General features: G+C 40.5%; 1 protein-coding gene across 1 annotated transcript in view; it reads left to right on the top strand.

The window, feature by feature from the left end:
• Positions 1 to 15413, top strand: part of LOC131795750 (ATP-binding cassette sub-family A member 2) — a 28535-nt gene that overhangs the window by 4195 nt on the left and 8927 nt on the right. The window contains exons 6-26 of the mRNA XM_059113355.2: positions 343 to 543; positions 853 to 945; positions 1343 to 1441; positions 2322 to 2384; positions 3005 to 3349; positions 4420 to 4625; positions 4764 to 4987; positions 5340 to 5622; positions 6080 to 6302; positions 7082 to 7417; positions 8049 to 8366; positions 8671 to 8912; positions 9409 to 9489; positions 10170 to 10366; positions 11006 to 11275; positions 11415 to 11641; positions 12189 to 12231; positions 12988 to 13203; positions 13565 to 14288; positions 14617 to 14722; positions 14803 to 14914. Coding sequence (XP_058969338.2) covers positions 343 to 543; positions 853 to 945; positions 1343 to 1441; positions 2322 to 2384; positions 3005 to 3349; positions 4420 to 4625; positions 4764 to 4987; positions 5340 to 5622; positions 6080 to 6302; positions 7082 to 7417; positions 8049 to 8366; positions 8671 to 8912; positions 9409 to 9489; positions 10170 to 10366; positions 11006 to 11275; positions 11415 to 11641; positions 12189 to 12231; positions 12988 to 13203; positions 13565 to 14288; positions 14617 to 14722; positions 14803 to 14914 — 4609 coding nt within the window. The remainder of the gene's footprint in view (positions 1 to 342; positions 544 to 852; positions 946 to 1342; positions 1442 to 2321; positions 2385 to 3004; positions 3350 to 4419; positions 4626 to 4763; positions 4988 to 5339; positions 5623 to 6079; positions 6303 to 7081; positions 7418 to 8048; positions 8367 to 8670; positions 8913 to 9408; positions 9490 to 10169; positions 10367 to 11005; positions 11276 to 11414; positions 11642 to 12188; positions 12232 to 12987; positions 13204 to 13564; positions 14289 to 14616; positions 14723 to 14802; positions 14915 to 15413) is intronic.

Here is a 15413-nt window from a genome sequence, read left to right as displayed (position 1 = left end):
TGGAGTAAAATTTTTTTAACCGTTTTCCTCCCAAGATCTCAGTTACTTTTAGTAATTCTCTTTACTGTCTTCCAACTAATTATTGTGATGTTAGTTCAGAGAATTTGGTATTGTATTATTTATTAAAACCTTCAACTGATATTTCTCTTTGTATTCATCACTTGTTTGCTCAATATTGTATGGATATTGTAAGGAGTAATTCTGTCTTGGTCACTTGTGGGAGTTCGAGGGTTAATACAAACCAGAAGCATTTTGTGAATCACTCTTTCAGTCCTCAATTTCACCCAAGTCTTACAATGCAGTTGTGTGAATTATTTATCATGTGCATTTTTGACTTTACAGCTTGCAAAATTTATCAGTACTCATAAAAAGGAGCTCTTCAAGCAGTCACTTCGTCTTAAAAACAATTCAGAGCACATTAACAATGGGTTTTTACCACTCAACCCTACTTCTGGACCAAGCCTTATTGGTCTCCTTCTGTCTGGTACTATGAGCAAACTTATGAATCCTTTTACCATGCCATTTGCTCCACCACATTCAGCTGTAAGTAACTTTTTTATCAATCAATCAGTCAATCAGTTGAGAACAATCTAATCATCTTTTAGCTGAGCAGCTAATCTATCTTTCCATTAATGTTAAGTATTCAGCCAATCATAGGAATTCAATAGATTGAGATCTGTTGGTCATTTGATGAGTTTGCTAGTTGGTCAGTTAAAGGTAATTCAGTGTGGGTGAGTCAGAATTTCAGTCAGTTGTTGGGTCAATGAGTCAGTTTAAGTGGGTGAGTTACTCAGCTACTTAGCATGTTTACTCGCATATCTGATGTTGTCTTTTTTTTCCCCTCTCTTTTAGTCTTCTGACACTCCTAATCTGCCATTGAATGCTTCTTCATGTAATACTACAGAGCTAGAGAAGGTTTTGGTACTCAAGACTTCCAATCAAAAGGTACATGTGCTTTGTGGCTTTGTAAAATTGATGCCAACCAGTTCCTTTTCTGCACTAGAAGTGAAGAAAGACATAATGATGAATATGACATATAGCATTATTAAGAGGAATTTTTACCTTGAGGTTCAGTGGTCTTCAGTGGTCTGGGTTATGTGAGTGTAAAAAGTAGATGTGAACAGCTTTTCAAAATATTTTTTAATCAGAGGGGATTACAAGCAACTCAGGTCCCTCTTTCCCCCTTTAGCTCATAAGGAGTAGGATGTGTGGAAAGAGGTTTTTAAAAGGAAAGTGGGGTGAAATAATCTCTATATGTGACAAGCAAGCATAGCTCACAAGATGAATCATTTTGTAGTTTAAGTAACCTTGGCTGATACAACTTACATGTGGCTGTTTGTAGGAAGCACTTGAACAGTTATGCCACCTAACACCGTCACAGGCTCAGCTTCTAGCTGGCTATCTTCAGCACCATGTGGACCGTACAGCTGCCATGCAGAAGGTGGGCTTTGCTTTTAGTGGTGTATTAATTCTCACTCACTTGCCACCCATTATAGTGGGTGGCACAAGAAGGGGGGATTGAGGCTCCTACAGCCCTGCTTGTCTGACTGTGAAGCCAGCCTTTGTTTGGATTAATGAGGTTGTGGGAGGAGGGTATTTATGGGCTTTCAATTTGTGTGGTTTATAGTAAACTTATAAAAAAATTATCCTTTCATATGGTGCTTACTTGGTTTAATTTCTGGCCTTTTGACCTATTATTATTGTTATTATTATGGCAGTAAAACGTAAGGATGCCTCCTTAAATAAGATATTGACAAGGCGCAATCGCATAGCTTGTCATTACCATAGCCTAAAATAATTCGTAAAATAAAGAAATTCTCAAATGATATTAGAAACCCAAAAAGTTATGGGTAAAAGTTTGGCCAGTTCATAGGTCCTGTGCAGTGAGAACTTTGAAACTCCGTGCAGTGTTAAGGGTACTTGAGATGACTGCCTTTTGCATATCCAGTAAGATCTTATCTGCCCTGACAGCTACAAGTTCTTTAATACTATCTAGTGTCTCTCTTGATATGCCCCCGAGCTCATCGATGATGATGTTGTACTGTTATTATTATTATTATTATTATTATTATTATGATTATTATCATCATCATCATCATGGTCATCTCTATCATTATTATCATTACTAACAACATCATTATTATAATATTGTTGTTATTATTATTGTCATATTATAATTTAATAAGTGTTTTACATCAACAAGGTGAATAAATCGCTCATTTAGTCAATTAAATGAACTTTTATTGATGAACAGTGAAATCAATCATTTACAACTTATACCAGAGTAATTGTAATGTGAATGTAAATGGTTTTCCTTTTAGCTGAACGTAACCCGTGAAGACTTGAAGGATTACAACAAATCATACACAAAACTGCGAGGAGATGTAAGGTTTTTCTTTATAGTTATGTTACTTTACCTGAAGAAGTACTTAAAACACTATAAGTTTGAAAAGAGTTACTTTTTAAACACGTTAATTCTTTTATGACTGCGAATATATGAAAATCATTTACGACCGCGGTTTAAGAAATGAATGTGAAAGTAATGAACACTACTTATTTAATAAGCAGTAGTACATTATTTTAGGCGTTATTTTCATCACTGCTTAAGTATTGTTCATTACCGTGGAGATCGCTTTTATAGTCATTAATTCATTCTGTGGCCTGAAGTTTTAAGTCGTTGGTTGGGGTGTTCCTTGGGCGGTTAGGGTGGTCCTTAGGGTGTTCCTTGAAGTTAGAGCCAATTCTTTGTCTTTGCTTGATAGATCAGAAAGATGTCAGAGAATATCACACTTGGAATGATTTTTGAGAGCAAATGGATTGAGACATTGTGTTAGATTTTTCCCTTGGTAGCATTTCTCTTAGTTATTTTTTGTACGAGTTACACCCCTCTGAGCAAAACCCAAAACTTTGCAGAGCTTTACTTATTTGTAGAGCTCGTTATTCAGCACTTAAGTTGTCCTGCATGGGAACATTTATTCTTTATCACTGTGTGTTCAACTTTCAGCTGAAGAATTTGACCGAGTTTGTGCACCTGGTACAAGAGGGAGTGGAGCTTGCGCAGTTGTTGCGCGTCAATCTCTCCTTCACAAATCACCTCCAAAACAAGACCAAGTGGGAGAGAAACAAAATTTACCTACGTGAGATGTGGAAGAATCTCGGCCCAATCATTTGCGGCCCAGACCCGGATGCACAACCCAAAAAGAAAGTGATAGATCACATGTATGATTACCGCTGCCGCACCAAGGCTTGCAAAACCCGAGCCATGCGTCTTATGCTGTACCTCTTACTTCACAATCCGAAAATAGCCTACTCCCCCAATGGTACAGCTGCTGATGAGATCATCAAAAAGGTGACTTGACTCAATATAAGGCTTTTGCTGTTTAGCCTGCGCGCAAGCTCTGCTCGTGAGGATACTCATAACCCTGTAACCCATACGAGTGACAAGCATCTCTTAATTTCTCTGAGTAGGGTCATCCCTGATTCAAACATTAAGGTCATTAGAATAAAGGATATGATTGCAAGTTCAAGAAAATCTTGATTGTTAGGCAAATTCTCCTTGTCAGTACCATAGGAATGTATAAAGAACAGTATGGAGAACTTGCATACTAATGTTTGGGTGGAAAGGGTTAAAGCAACGCGTATGGGGGCTTGCTCGCAGACTATTTGTTGTTTTGCTCGGTAAGTTAGGTAACGCAGGATATTTCAGGCGCTATCGTTTGAGGGAGGCGATACCCTAATGATCAGCGCGTTGCTCCGGATTGAAAGATCCAGCGTCCAGCTCGAGGTTAATGACTGAGGGATGTTACTTGTCGCATTGTTCTTGGGTAATCCACTAAACTCTCGCTGGTAGTTCCTCTGTTTACCCACGCTCTTGTTGTTTGAAAAGTGAATGACGTTATCTAGTGGATAAATAGTTATCTGGTGGATGGCGCAGTATGTTTTGTTCACATTTATCCACTGAATAGCGATTTGTTCGTTGGATAGCGCAATCCACCCTTTGAATAACTGGGCCTTGGGGTAGAACGAGTAGAACTGAATGGATACTAGCGATCTGCCTGGGAAAACTGAAGAATGAGGAAGGAGAGGTTGAACAATGGACTTCCAGGACACAAACATCATGGAAACTACATGTAATTCCAAGCCAAGGGGCAAAATTGAATCCGTAGCGTTTGGTTGAATAGATATAGACATCTATGTCTTAACGTCCACACTTTTCGAAATCAATTGAATTTTCCTTTTTTTTTCTTTTGATAAAATGGATGTGGGCTTTCTGTACGAGACGGATATGAATGTCACTTGGGAAGAAATGTGTTTTAGCCTAGGTTATTATTCATTTGATCAAGGAACTTGTTATAAAAGCACATCATACTTCTTGAAATCTTATGGAAGTGTTTTTTTTTGGTTTTGTAACCTTCACAGGCAAACAGAACATTTTCAGACATTGAAAAACTGATACATCTCGCCGAGGAATGGTTGAACACTTCAAAGAGGATCCGTGGCGTGTTACGGCGAAATGACTCACAGTACTACCTTGGACTTCTGCTGAACAATAAACATAAATGTCTGCATCGATATAACAACGAGGCTTACAACCTAACTGGGCACAAACCTAGCGAAAACTTCAGGTGATTAAAGAGGCCTTCCAAAAATTGTGTCGCAATGAATGATATTCATAGCACTATTAACACTAGAAAAACTCGGTTCTGCCCTTTTCCGTTATCATAAACGTCGTTCTAAATCTGTATCTGTATCTGACTTTTCAGACAATACGAAGGACTTGATGAGCTCCTAACCCGCAGTTGCGATAACACTAACCCATTAATTACCCAACTGGACATGATTGATAGTGTGGCTCGCTTGTGGTTGGAAATGGCTTCACATCTCAACCTAAATATCTTCAAAGGTTTTAAAGATGAGAGATCTCTGCTGAATTTTGCCCTAAATATCAACGGCTCTAAGAATGGAGACACTTCTAAAGTCGTTGCAGGTTAGTAGGCCCACCCGTTTTTATTTTAAAGACAAACTCAAAATACTATAAGAAAAAATGAAACCTATTTCGATTCTGATAATTTGTCTTGTCTTGGCCTTAAACCTTTTGGCGCCTAGTGTCTAATTTCTTCTTACAATTTCTCACCCGAATGGCACACTAAGGTTAACAAGAATAGAGGAAATGATCACCAGCTAAAGAAGCTTTTGATTTTTCAACAAATTCTCCTTGTTAGCACTTTGGGAAATGCATAGAGAACTGTAGGGAGAATGTGCATACTGATATTATGATATGAAGGGTTAAGCACTTGCACAGTTAAATAGGAAGTTTTAAACCATCTTACCACTTCCAGGAATCGTGTTCATGAACATAAAGGTGAATGTCAGCCTGCCTCCTCACGTTAAATATAAGATTCGGATGAATGCTTCCTATTTCACGCCCGCGACCGACAGCATCCGTGATCGCTACTGGATGCCGGGGCCCCAGAGTTGGAATCAGCGATACTATGACTTAGGATTTACCTGGCTTCAGGACCAGATAGAGAGGGCTATTGTTGATCTGCATGCCGGGCGAGAAGTCATTAAACCAGCTGTCTACCTCCACGAGATGCCGTATCCGTGCTATGTGAAAGACAAGTAAGAATTTATCTTGTCACGAGCGTGAGGACAAAGAAATTATTCTGAGTCTCCATAAGGTATTGGGCTAAACTCGTGCGGGGCTTTCGACTTCGCTGATCCTAGCAGTATGCGGTTAGCGTGTCACATACGATTCATAAAGTTTGCAGGCTCAGTGGTAGAGCGACCTAGTGCGGAATCCGAAGGTCTGAGGTTCGATTCCTTATGGGTACTCAGAACTTTTTCTTTCTCCCACACTCGTGACAAGACAAAGAAAAAAATTTGTCTTCTTTTCACAACCAAGCTCACAATTCACCATCTTTCGTAAAAAATTTATATGCCGTCACAGTTGTGTAAGCATTAGAACTGACATAGATAAAATGAAAAAGTGTGTCCCACAGTTGTTTAAGATTTCTCTTAAATTACAAATCATGACAAACTCTCTATCAAATTTTGTTGTTTGCTTTTTCTTCTTCAGTTTTATGTTCATCATCGAGCACATGATGCCTCTGTGCATGACAGTGTCGTGGATTTACACCGTAGCTCTGGCTGTACAAGCCATTGTGTACGAAAAAGAACAGCGTCTGAAGGAAGTCATGAAGATGATGGGTCTGTCTAATGCTGTGCACTGGGTGGCGTGGTTTATCACCTCACTCTGTGTGATGTCCATTACTGTGGGCCTTCTGGTTATAATCCTTAAGGTAAGTGGCTTTACATACCGTCCTTTTAGATTTTCCCTTTGCATGGAGCACTGATTTCCAGATTTTACAGGAAAACACAATCGTAGCTTGGGAACTTGCGTTGTTCCGCGCACAAATTAGTTTACAGTTTACTTGTTTCGATTCTTGGTTGTCATTAGCTAATTTCGATTTACTCCTTTGTTCTTATTGGTCGTCGTGATAACTGTGGTTTTAGTTTGACGATACTTTATCGAAATTTTCTTTATAATATAGCGGTCGGCTTTGACCTGATGATCTAAAGAGTGCCTTCTCTTATTACATGCCTCGTAGAAATGGGTTGGGGGTGGAGGGGTGGGGGCTGGATGAAAGGAAGGAGGAGAACGAACGCATTGGCACCAAATGCAGTGCGCCTAGCTTCGAGTCGTTTACACAATTATGCAAATATAAAAAAGAAGAAAAAACTGGCTACAAGATTGCTTGAAAGCAGTATAAAATATTTCCTCGAAAAGTCTCCCAAAATTTACCAAATGACACTAAAACTTGTACAAATTTGAAAAATTTTCCTGGGATGGACGTTTATGGACTCTCCTTCGGTCTAAAACAATGCAGCCTAATCATTGCTGCTTATGGGGGCCCCATCAAAAACTCGTTCCTATAGGTCTGGTGCGAAAGAGTGCATATGAAGAAGTTATTATTGCGTTTAACCAGTCGGGAAATTTGCATACCCCAGTTGCCTTTTGGATTAAATGAAGTCATTTCCATAGGAATACTAACGTGTAGTCTTGTTGTTATGTCCACAGTACGGCAAAGTGTTGTACTACAGCGATCCTGTTATTATCTGGTTGTTCCTCATGACGTTTGCCGTGGTGACCATCATATTCTGCTTTCTCATCTCAGTGTTTTTCTCCAAAGCGAAGTTAGCGTCTGCCTGCGGCGGGATAATATATTTCTTGACCTACCTTCCTTATGTGTTTATTTCCATCCGAGAGGAGGCTGGTTTTGTGAACGTGTCCGGCAAAGAGAAAATGGCTGCTAGTTTGCTCTCCACTTCCGCTTTCGGATTGGGAGCGAGGTACTTTGCCATATACGAAGAGGAAGGCGTCGGGGTGCAGTGGTCCAATCTAGGAAAGAGTCCCGTATGTATTATATAACAAAGCGCAGGAAAGATCCCCGTATAATTTATTTTACAAATCATAGCTTAGGAAAGAGTCCTGTACACCTGTATGTTTTACATGAAATAATTTAACTAGGATCAGGTTTCTTATTTATTACATAACATAATTTATTTAATTCAGGATTTACTAATTTTGATGGCTTCTTCACCACAAAGTGTCCCAGGGCGTTAGTCTTTCAGTCTGGTAACGCGCATTTAGAACTGTTTCGTATTGGAGGCTACTATGCATTAATTTTCAACAATATTCTTAACCTCAAGTCGAAGATACCGCTGCATTTGATAAATTTGCATTCCACTTCCAAAGTCGCACATTAATTCTGATCCATGTGTGGGAATGAAGTCGCAGATGGACGAAACTTTTTTAAAACAAGACGTTCTGTACTTATAGGGATAGCTCTTGATGCAGTGCAATTTATACGTCACTTTTAAGAATAGGGGAGTAATTTCCATTTTTTTGCTTGCACTAACTTTCCTCTCGCAGGACAGTCATTAATACCTTTTTTCCCAATATTTACACAATATTGATTTATTAAATAAACCCCAGCTGTTCTGACTTTGAAAATAATGTCGATCTCCACCGTTTTTGACCCCAGATCAAAGGAGATGATTTCAACCTGCTGACAGTTCTGTACTGTATGTTGATGGACGCTGTAATCTACGCTATCATGGTGTGGTACATAGAGGCTGTTCACCCAGGCTCCTACGGCCTTCCGCGGCCCTGGTACTTTGTCTTTCAGCCTTCGTACTGGTTCGGCCACAACACGCAGTCCTGTCCTAAGATGAGCCGTCGAACATTTCAAATGATGACATCGGATGAGCTGGAGGATGCGCCTCAGGCAGATGGACTGTTGGCGTATGAGAGAGAACCTATCCACCTATCACTGGGTGTCACAATAGAAAACCTTGTTAAGGTATGTAAAATATGGTCTTGTCTTGTCTTTTTTGGCACATTTTGTAAAGTTTCGACTTCTTGGAGTTCTGGATGGCAAAGGTGACAGCGCTCTTGCCCGCCTTGTTACGGGGTTTAGATGTTAACGACCTTAAAAAAAGCCCAAAGATAAATTTTTAAGAGGTCATTAGCCCCCTGGGAATGAAATCGTAGTACGATAGTCCGTTCGATGTTTAGTTCATCACGAGTAAACCAAGAATTTCATCCTCTAAATTTCTGATATTCTTGTTTTTGTAACGTTGTCATTAATTCAAATTCGTTGACAGGTTTATAAAGAAGGCAAAAAGCTAGCGGTTGACGGACTAACGCTTAATCTTTACGAAGGACAAATCACTTCTTTCCTCGGCCACAACGGAGCTGGGAAGACAACAACCATGTCAATCTTGACAGGTTTATTCCCGCCCACTGCTGGCACTGCATACATCTATGGCTGTGACATCAGGAATGACATGGATAAGATCCGGCGGAGCCTGGGAATGTGTCCGCAGCACAATGTTTTATTTGACAGGTTTGTGGACAAGATATGTAGTGAAAGGCCAACTTTTAACTCAGTCGCTGATTTGTAAGAATTGAGTGTACAATTTTTAAACGGTGAATTGAAGAACAACACGGGTTTCTTGTGGGTTGTGCACTTCAGTATTTCCCGCTCAATTAAAAAGCAGAATTTCTGTCTGTATTTATTTACTTTGCTGGTCCTGGTAGAGCCAGGTGTAAATATAGGCAATGTTCTGTCTTCTTTTTTCACCTCATAGAGTGATAAAAAATAGTTGCGTAAGCCGTATGGGTGCAGGTAAAATTGTTGGGACGAAGAATAAGAAATTTCAGTTTGAAAACTTCTTCTATATATTGGTACAAATTATTGCAGTGCTCATTTATTGATTGAGTTCCACGCCCCCAGACGCAACTTATACTGTTGACTCAATAGTCAGAATTGCTACACGCTATCGTCGAATTGGAAATGGTATTCAGAGTTTCCGTTTTTGTTTTTGATTCTGGATGTTCAGGATGACAGTAGATGAGCATTTATGGTTCTATGCAAGACTTAAAGGAATGCCAGAGCAAGATGTCCAACGGGAGATGGATCAGTAAGTACATAAACTCCTTTGTTGTAATTTACTGATAGATGAATCAAACGAGATATTAATCAGGAAGTATATTATTTCGTCTGTTGTAAGTAACTGTGACACATTATAATGAGTAACAAACAGTTTGAAGTTTAGAGAAATGAAGAGGTTTAGATCAATATTTAACACTTATTTCCTACAGAGGATTTCTGTTAAAGTTTTCTCGCACTACACTTTCTAAAATTATGTGCCTCTCGTAGTTACAATTATGTCAAGTGTGACGGGTCCTCAAAACCTCTGAACATTTTCCTCTTCTTACAGCTGTAATGTTTGTCTTCTTTTGTTTGGCTTGTAGTTATTGCCTCTTTAACCGCTAGTTCTATTACACCCTTCTTCGTTTGTAACGAGAAAGCTGAGGTCTGGGATCGACTGTCCTCTAAGGTATCTTGCTGTGTTTGGAGCCCAGACACTACCCTCACAGAGCTTCTCTCCACTCAGGAGTGTAAATGGGTGACGCTGAACTGTCAGGGGAGCCTGATGTATGGGGCCCTCTATGGTGCACAAACATTTCAGTAATTTGGAAGAGTTGGGTAGAAGAGTAGAGATACTCTACGAATCTATGTCATGAAACCTGGGAGAAGCTCTGGCTCAATTAACTCATCGGCCCTTTTGCTTACTGTACCTTTACCTTACTTTAATAGGCTTGTCATGGACGTAGGGCTACCCAAGAAACGCCACTGCGCCGTGGAAACCCTGAGTGGAGGCATGAAGAGAAAGCTCTCTGTGGCCATGGCCTTTGCGGCTGGGTCAAGAACTATTATCTTAGATGAGCCCACTGCTGGTGTGGATCCTTACGCCAGGAGGGCCATATGGGACCTTTTGATTAAGTACAAGAGAGGTAAGCAAATTTAAATAATGGCTAAGATTGACAAATCAGTTCAGGTCAAATCGATGGAAGGTTGCATCGGAGACCTCAATCCATTCTGAACTAACTGACCTTGGTTAGAGTTTCGCTGCGTGCCACTGGACTAAGTACACAGTTCTTAGGGCTTTTATGAAATTGTTATGTTGTCACAGCCTTCGATTTCTTCTTATAGGCATTACAGGTTGATTCGAAGCTTTCTTTTAAGAGGGATAGTCGAACGCTCTTCTGGTCTGGAAGTTGGCGGCTGTCCACATCTTATACAGTACTGAGTTTAGAAAGGATTAAGCTAAGAGACTGGCATCCCTTAGGTGCACCTTTTCCTCGCGGTTATCCTTTACAAGTTATTCTTACATCACCTCACCTTTTCATTCATCCCGAGAGGATCTAGAATTAAACAATCCTGTTCCGAGAATTTAGCGTATTTGGTCATTCCGAGCCCATATATTCAGTTATTCACTGCTAAACATTCACGCACCCTGCAGGATACTCTTAACATTATTCCCTTGAGCCTATATCACTCGTGTTTAAAAATAGCAATAGATGGATTGCCTTTTTATAAAACTCAAACTCGTTAATTCAAGAGACTTAGAAAATGAGCGTGGTTGTTTCCAGGTCGAACTATCTTACTCTCCACGCACTTTATGGACGAGGCAGACTTGTTAGGAGACCGTATCGCCATCATTTCAAACGGCAAGCTCCGCTGTGTAGGCTCGCCACTTTTCTTGAAAGGTCACTTTGGAGATGGTTACCATCTTACTCTGGTAAAGAAGCGCGACAGAACTCCTCAGGGGTCCATAGTGAATGTTCATATGACACCCGCGGAATCTAGCCAGGGACTGGAAACGAGCGAAACGAGATCAAGCAACAGCACACTTCATTCTGGTAAGTGTAACATTCGAATTCGGAACTCATCGTTATAAGGTAGGCGAGCTCACCACTACATAATTCCAGCCGCCCAAATTGTATTTACCGAAGCAAAATTTATCCCGACACTGATCTTTGGAATCTCTGTGATACGCAGATCATCTGAGCAGTGATGAAGACCATGCGAAAAAGGTTACAAATTTCATCAAATCTCACGTGCCAGCAGCCAGGCTAGAACAGAAAACTCAACAGGAACTCACGTTTATCCTGCCTGACAACTCCGTCAAACGGGGAGGATTTGAAATTTTCTTTAGTGATTTGGAGAAGAAACAATCTGAGCTGGGGATTGATAGTTTTGGACTCACTGACACCGCACTGGAGGAGGTATTTTTAGAAAAAAAAAAGTTTGGTAAATTTGTTCTGTAAGTTGAAATGAGGTTTATGGAGGTCCCGCCCCATTAAATGTCCCCCCTACGGTAAAACAAGTTCGCCCCCATTTTAGCGTGCCTTCGTGGACTAGCGTTTGACACTGAAAAAAAGAAATGCATGTTAATCAAAATGTTATGATTTCGACAGTAAAGGAATATGTTCTGTCATAAAGAACGAGTCGAAACACTTGGGGCGAACTGGTGGGGGTGATGTCGTTTTTTTCTGAGGGCGAACCGGAAAAGAAGGTAGGGGACGAACTTGCAATGGAGCAAAACCTTCAGATACCTTAATAAGTAGCTTTAAACTACTATTTGTTCAAGCAACTTTCTACTTCAAAAAGTGTTTGGTTCGGATTAATCGCGCGAAACTCTCAGCCTATCAGTTTCTTTTGGATGGTGCAACTGGGTACGTTGGGAGAGGGGAACTTCTCGTAGTCTAAGTTCGAAGACAAAGCTTTCTCCTCCTTTATTGATAATGTTATTTTTTTTTCGTTTTGTTGTAGGTTTTCCTGAAGGTAACCGACGTTTCATCTCGAGATGAATCAGGTTTGTCAACCTTATTGATTTACGAAGAACTGCCTCTATAGCGGACACCAACATCCGCAAAATTTACCGTTGATGTTGTATACTTTGCAATCAAGGGAGGCAAAGGAAAAATAAGATTTATCGTATTCATCAAAAATGCAAATATTTAACAGTGTTGTAAATAATAATGGTTCATCAGACTGAAAGAGTTTAATGAATGCCGTTCGAGGCTCGCGTGAACGAGGAGTTGAATCATCGTTGTGTTCGTACTTTTAATGTCACTGAAGTTCAGTCTCTATTGTTGTTTTGTTGTTAAGTTTGTTAAGCTGCGAGTATAATGCATACTAACTTGACTAACCTTTCAAAAATACCGTAGGACTGCTCGGGATAGAAAGCGATATCCAACCCAGAGAGAGAAGTAATACTCCAGGGTATCACTGGCTAAAACCTTTCATAGTTTTGTTCATTGCGTAGAAGAAAAGGAACAGTAGTGGCATGAAAATTTAAAAAAAAAAAAAAAAAAAAAAAATCAGTGCCTCTCCGTAAACCTCCCCACTGAACCTCCCCTCTCCTGACGTGAGCAGTTTGAAACCTGAAAAATCTCAGACCTTGGCTACCTTTTTCATTCTCCCGCCCACTTGAATAGTTAGTGACAGCCCTAATGGTCACCTCGTACTTTTAGAAATCAATTGTTAGTTAAAATTTCTTAAGGCTAATGAAACATCCAGGCGTCCAAACCGGCACAAATCTTATAACACTTTATTTTGCGCCTGACAGAAGAACTCAATTCTTCCATCATTGAAAACTCCTCAAACCATGCTGAGTCTTCGAGCACTATGCTCAGCGGCGATCCCTCTGGACCAGGTGACGAGTGGGAGGAAGATTTACCAAGGGAAGGAGAGATTGAACTCGGCGACTTTTCGGAGGTTCGATACAATGCGAGAGAACAACTGTTAAGCCCAGAGATCCAGGAAGAGGCCGGCTATCAATATGGTAAGTACACATTCAAACCGATGTAGCCGGAACAAGTGCTGATTGGCTTTTAGGAGTCGAGATTGTACGTAGATCGTGAATGATTAAGGATCTTTCATTTAGCTTTGGAAACCACGTTTGTACAAAAAAAAGTTTGTTTACATATTTTCATGTTTGACTGCAGTTGTCATGAAGAAGAAATATTAAGCGAAACATTAAGAAAAAGAGATAAAAGAAATCCTTGTTGGGTTTTTAAATATATTCTTCGTGAAAAATTACTTGACTTAGTATAATTCGACGTAATACATTTAACCAATTTTTCGGACCGCTTTCGAACGTCGGAATATACGATTTCTCAGGCCTATACGCTTTTTCCTCCCAGCTGATCAGACGCCGTTTAATGCAGCATTCCAAGGTGTTGGTTCTCGCACTCTCACTGGTGCTCCTCTAAAACTGCAGCAGTTCTACGCGCTGTTGATAAAACGTTTCCACCATGCACGTCGAAACTTCAAAGGAGTCATCTCTCAAATCCTTTTACCTGCCATTTTTATCTCTATTGCTATGGTTATGGCCCTTTCGTTTCCCAAATCTCCGGATCAGCCTCCATTGGAATTAACTCCATCCATGTTCCCGCGGCCTAACTACATCCCGTTTGCAAACGAGGCTAAGGGGGTGAACCGCTTGGCGTCGCGACTGGACAAAACACTGACTCTCCTCTCTGGGGTGGGAGCGACTTGTTGTCTGCGTTCAATCAATCTAACTACCACAGACTCTAAACCTTCAAAGGAGAACTTAGCCCAATTGTTCAATCATTCGTGTTCGGTCTCGATAGACGAAGTTTCTGATGATTATTTCAAACCGTCCAACCTTAACCTGGGGTTCATTTACACAAACGGATCTAATGTGTCCCATGCAGTTACTCACAAGGACACGGGCAGGGGGTGCCGGTGCTCCGCTAACAGGACGGCGTATGTGTGCGACCGGGGAGCGGCCGGGCGACATCCTAAGGAACTGGTCACCATTACATTGGATACATTACAGAACATCACGGGGAGAAATATTTCAAAATATCTCCTGTATACCACGAAGACTTTTAGGCTTCACAGGTAATGATCGTAAACAATGTTGAACTATGTTTATTTGGATCTTCTGGTCTCTTGACGGGTCCTAGGGAATGAAGCTTACGGGCGGGGGAGGAGATGTCTATGAAGGGATATCATTTTGATTGGTGTAACCGGAGATTTTAGCTACGAAGGTGTAAGCTGTTGAGAGTGGAAGGGGCGGGGGAGGAGGGGTAGGGTTTTCTTTTAGAGGAGCAAACGTGTCGGTAACAATTAGGCGGTATTTTATAGTATAGCATTTGGGCGTCTGGGGTAAACGTTCCCAATTTTTAGTTCTTTGACGTGATGGCGTTTTTATCTTTCCGTACCATAGATATGGTGCGCTGTCCTTTGGTGAAGTTGTGAGTTTCGTGCCTCAGAAGTTGGACAAAGTTAAAATAGCCTCTGTTAGACGATTAGCTGTCAGAGAAGCTGTCAAGGTTTGTATATATATATTTGTTTGTTTGTCTTCATATAGACTTGCATGCATACTAACCCGACTTGCTTCTTACTTCTGTAGGCGTGGTACAATAACAAGGGCTACCATGCCATGCCAACGTACTTGAATGTTATGAACAATGCCATTCTGCGAGCCTCTCTGGCAAAGGAGAAGGGGAATCCTGCAGCCTATGGTACGTAGTAGACACAGCGATGTTAACAGCTACTTTTTATAGGAGGTTTCCAAAGAAGTTGTCCCTGTTTAATTTCATTTGTGGATCACTGTGCAGATTTCCCGTAGTAACAAATCAGTGTTTCCAAATTTTCCTTATTTTTTTAAGTGTTACACTCATCTTCAAGGTCGTCTTTTGATTTATATTCTCGTGTTGTACATTTCGATTGAATTTCCTCAAACCAACACCAAAGGAATCACAACTGCCAATTGGAACAAAGGAGAGTTTATAGAGGAGCTAACGATATTTCAAAATATAGTAAGCAAACCGTCTGAAACGCGCTTGAACTCAAGTAACTAAGTCGCGATTAGTTTTAGTTTCGTCTCTCGTTGGTGTAGAGGAGACCAATTATTAATCATAGGAAAGAAAAAAGGAAGACAATTTTACACATGATAAGAAATTACCCCTAATTCAATTTGGTAGCTCTTTATCATCATCATTATAATAGTGAAGCGGGACA

Source organism: Pocillopora verrucosa, chromosome 4 (genome assembly GCF_036669915.1).
Source record: "Pocillopora verrucosa isolate sample1 chromosome 4, ASM3666991v2, whole genome shotgun sequence".
NCBI lineage: Eukaryota > Metazoa > Cnidaria > Anthozoa > Scleractinia > Pocilloporidae > Pocillopora > Pocillopora verrucosa.
This window is presented reverse-complemented; position numbering and strand designations above follow the sequence as displayed.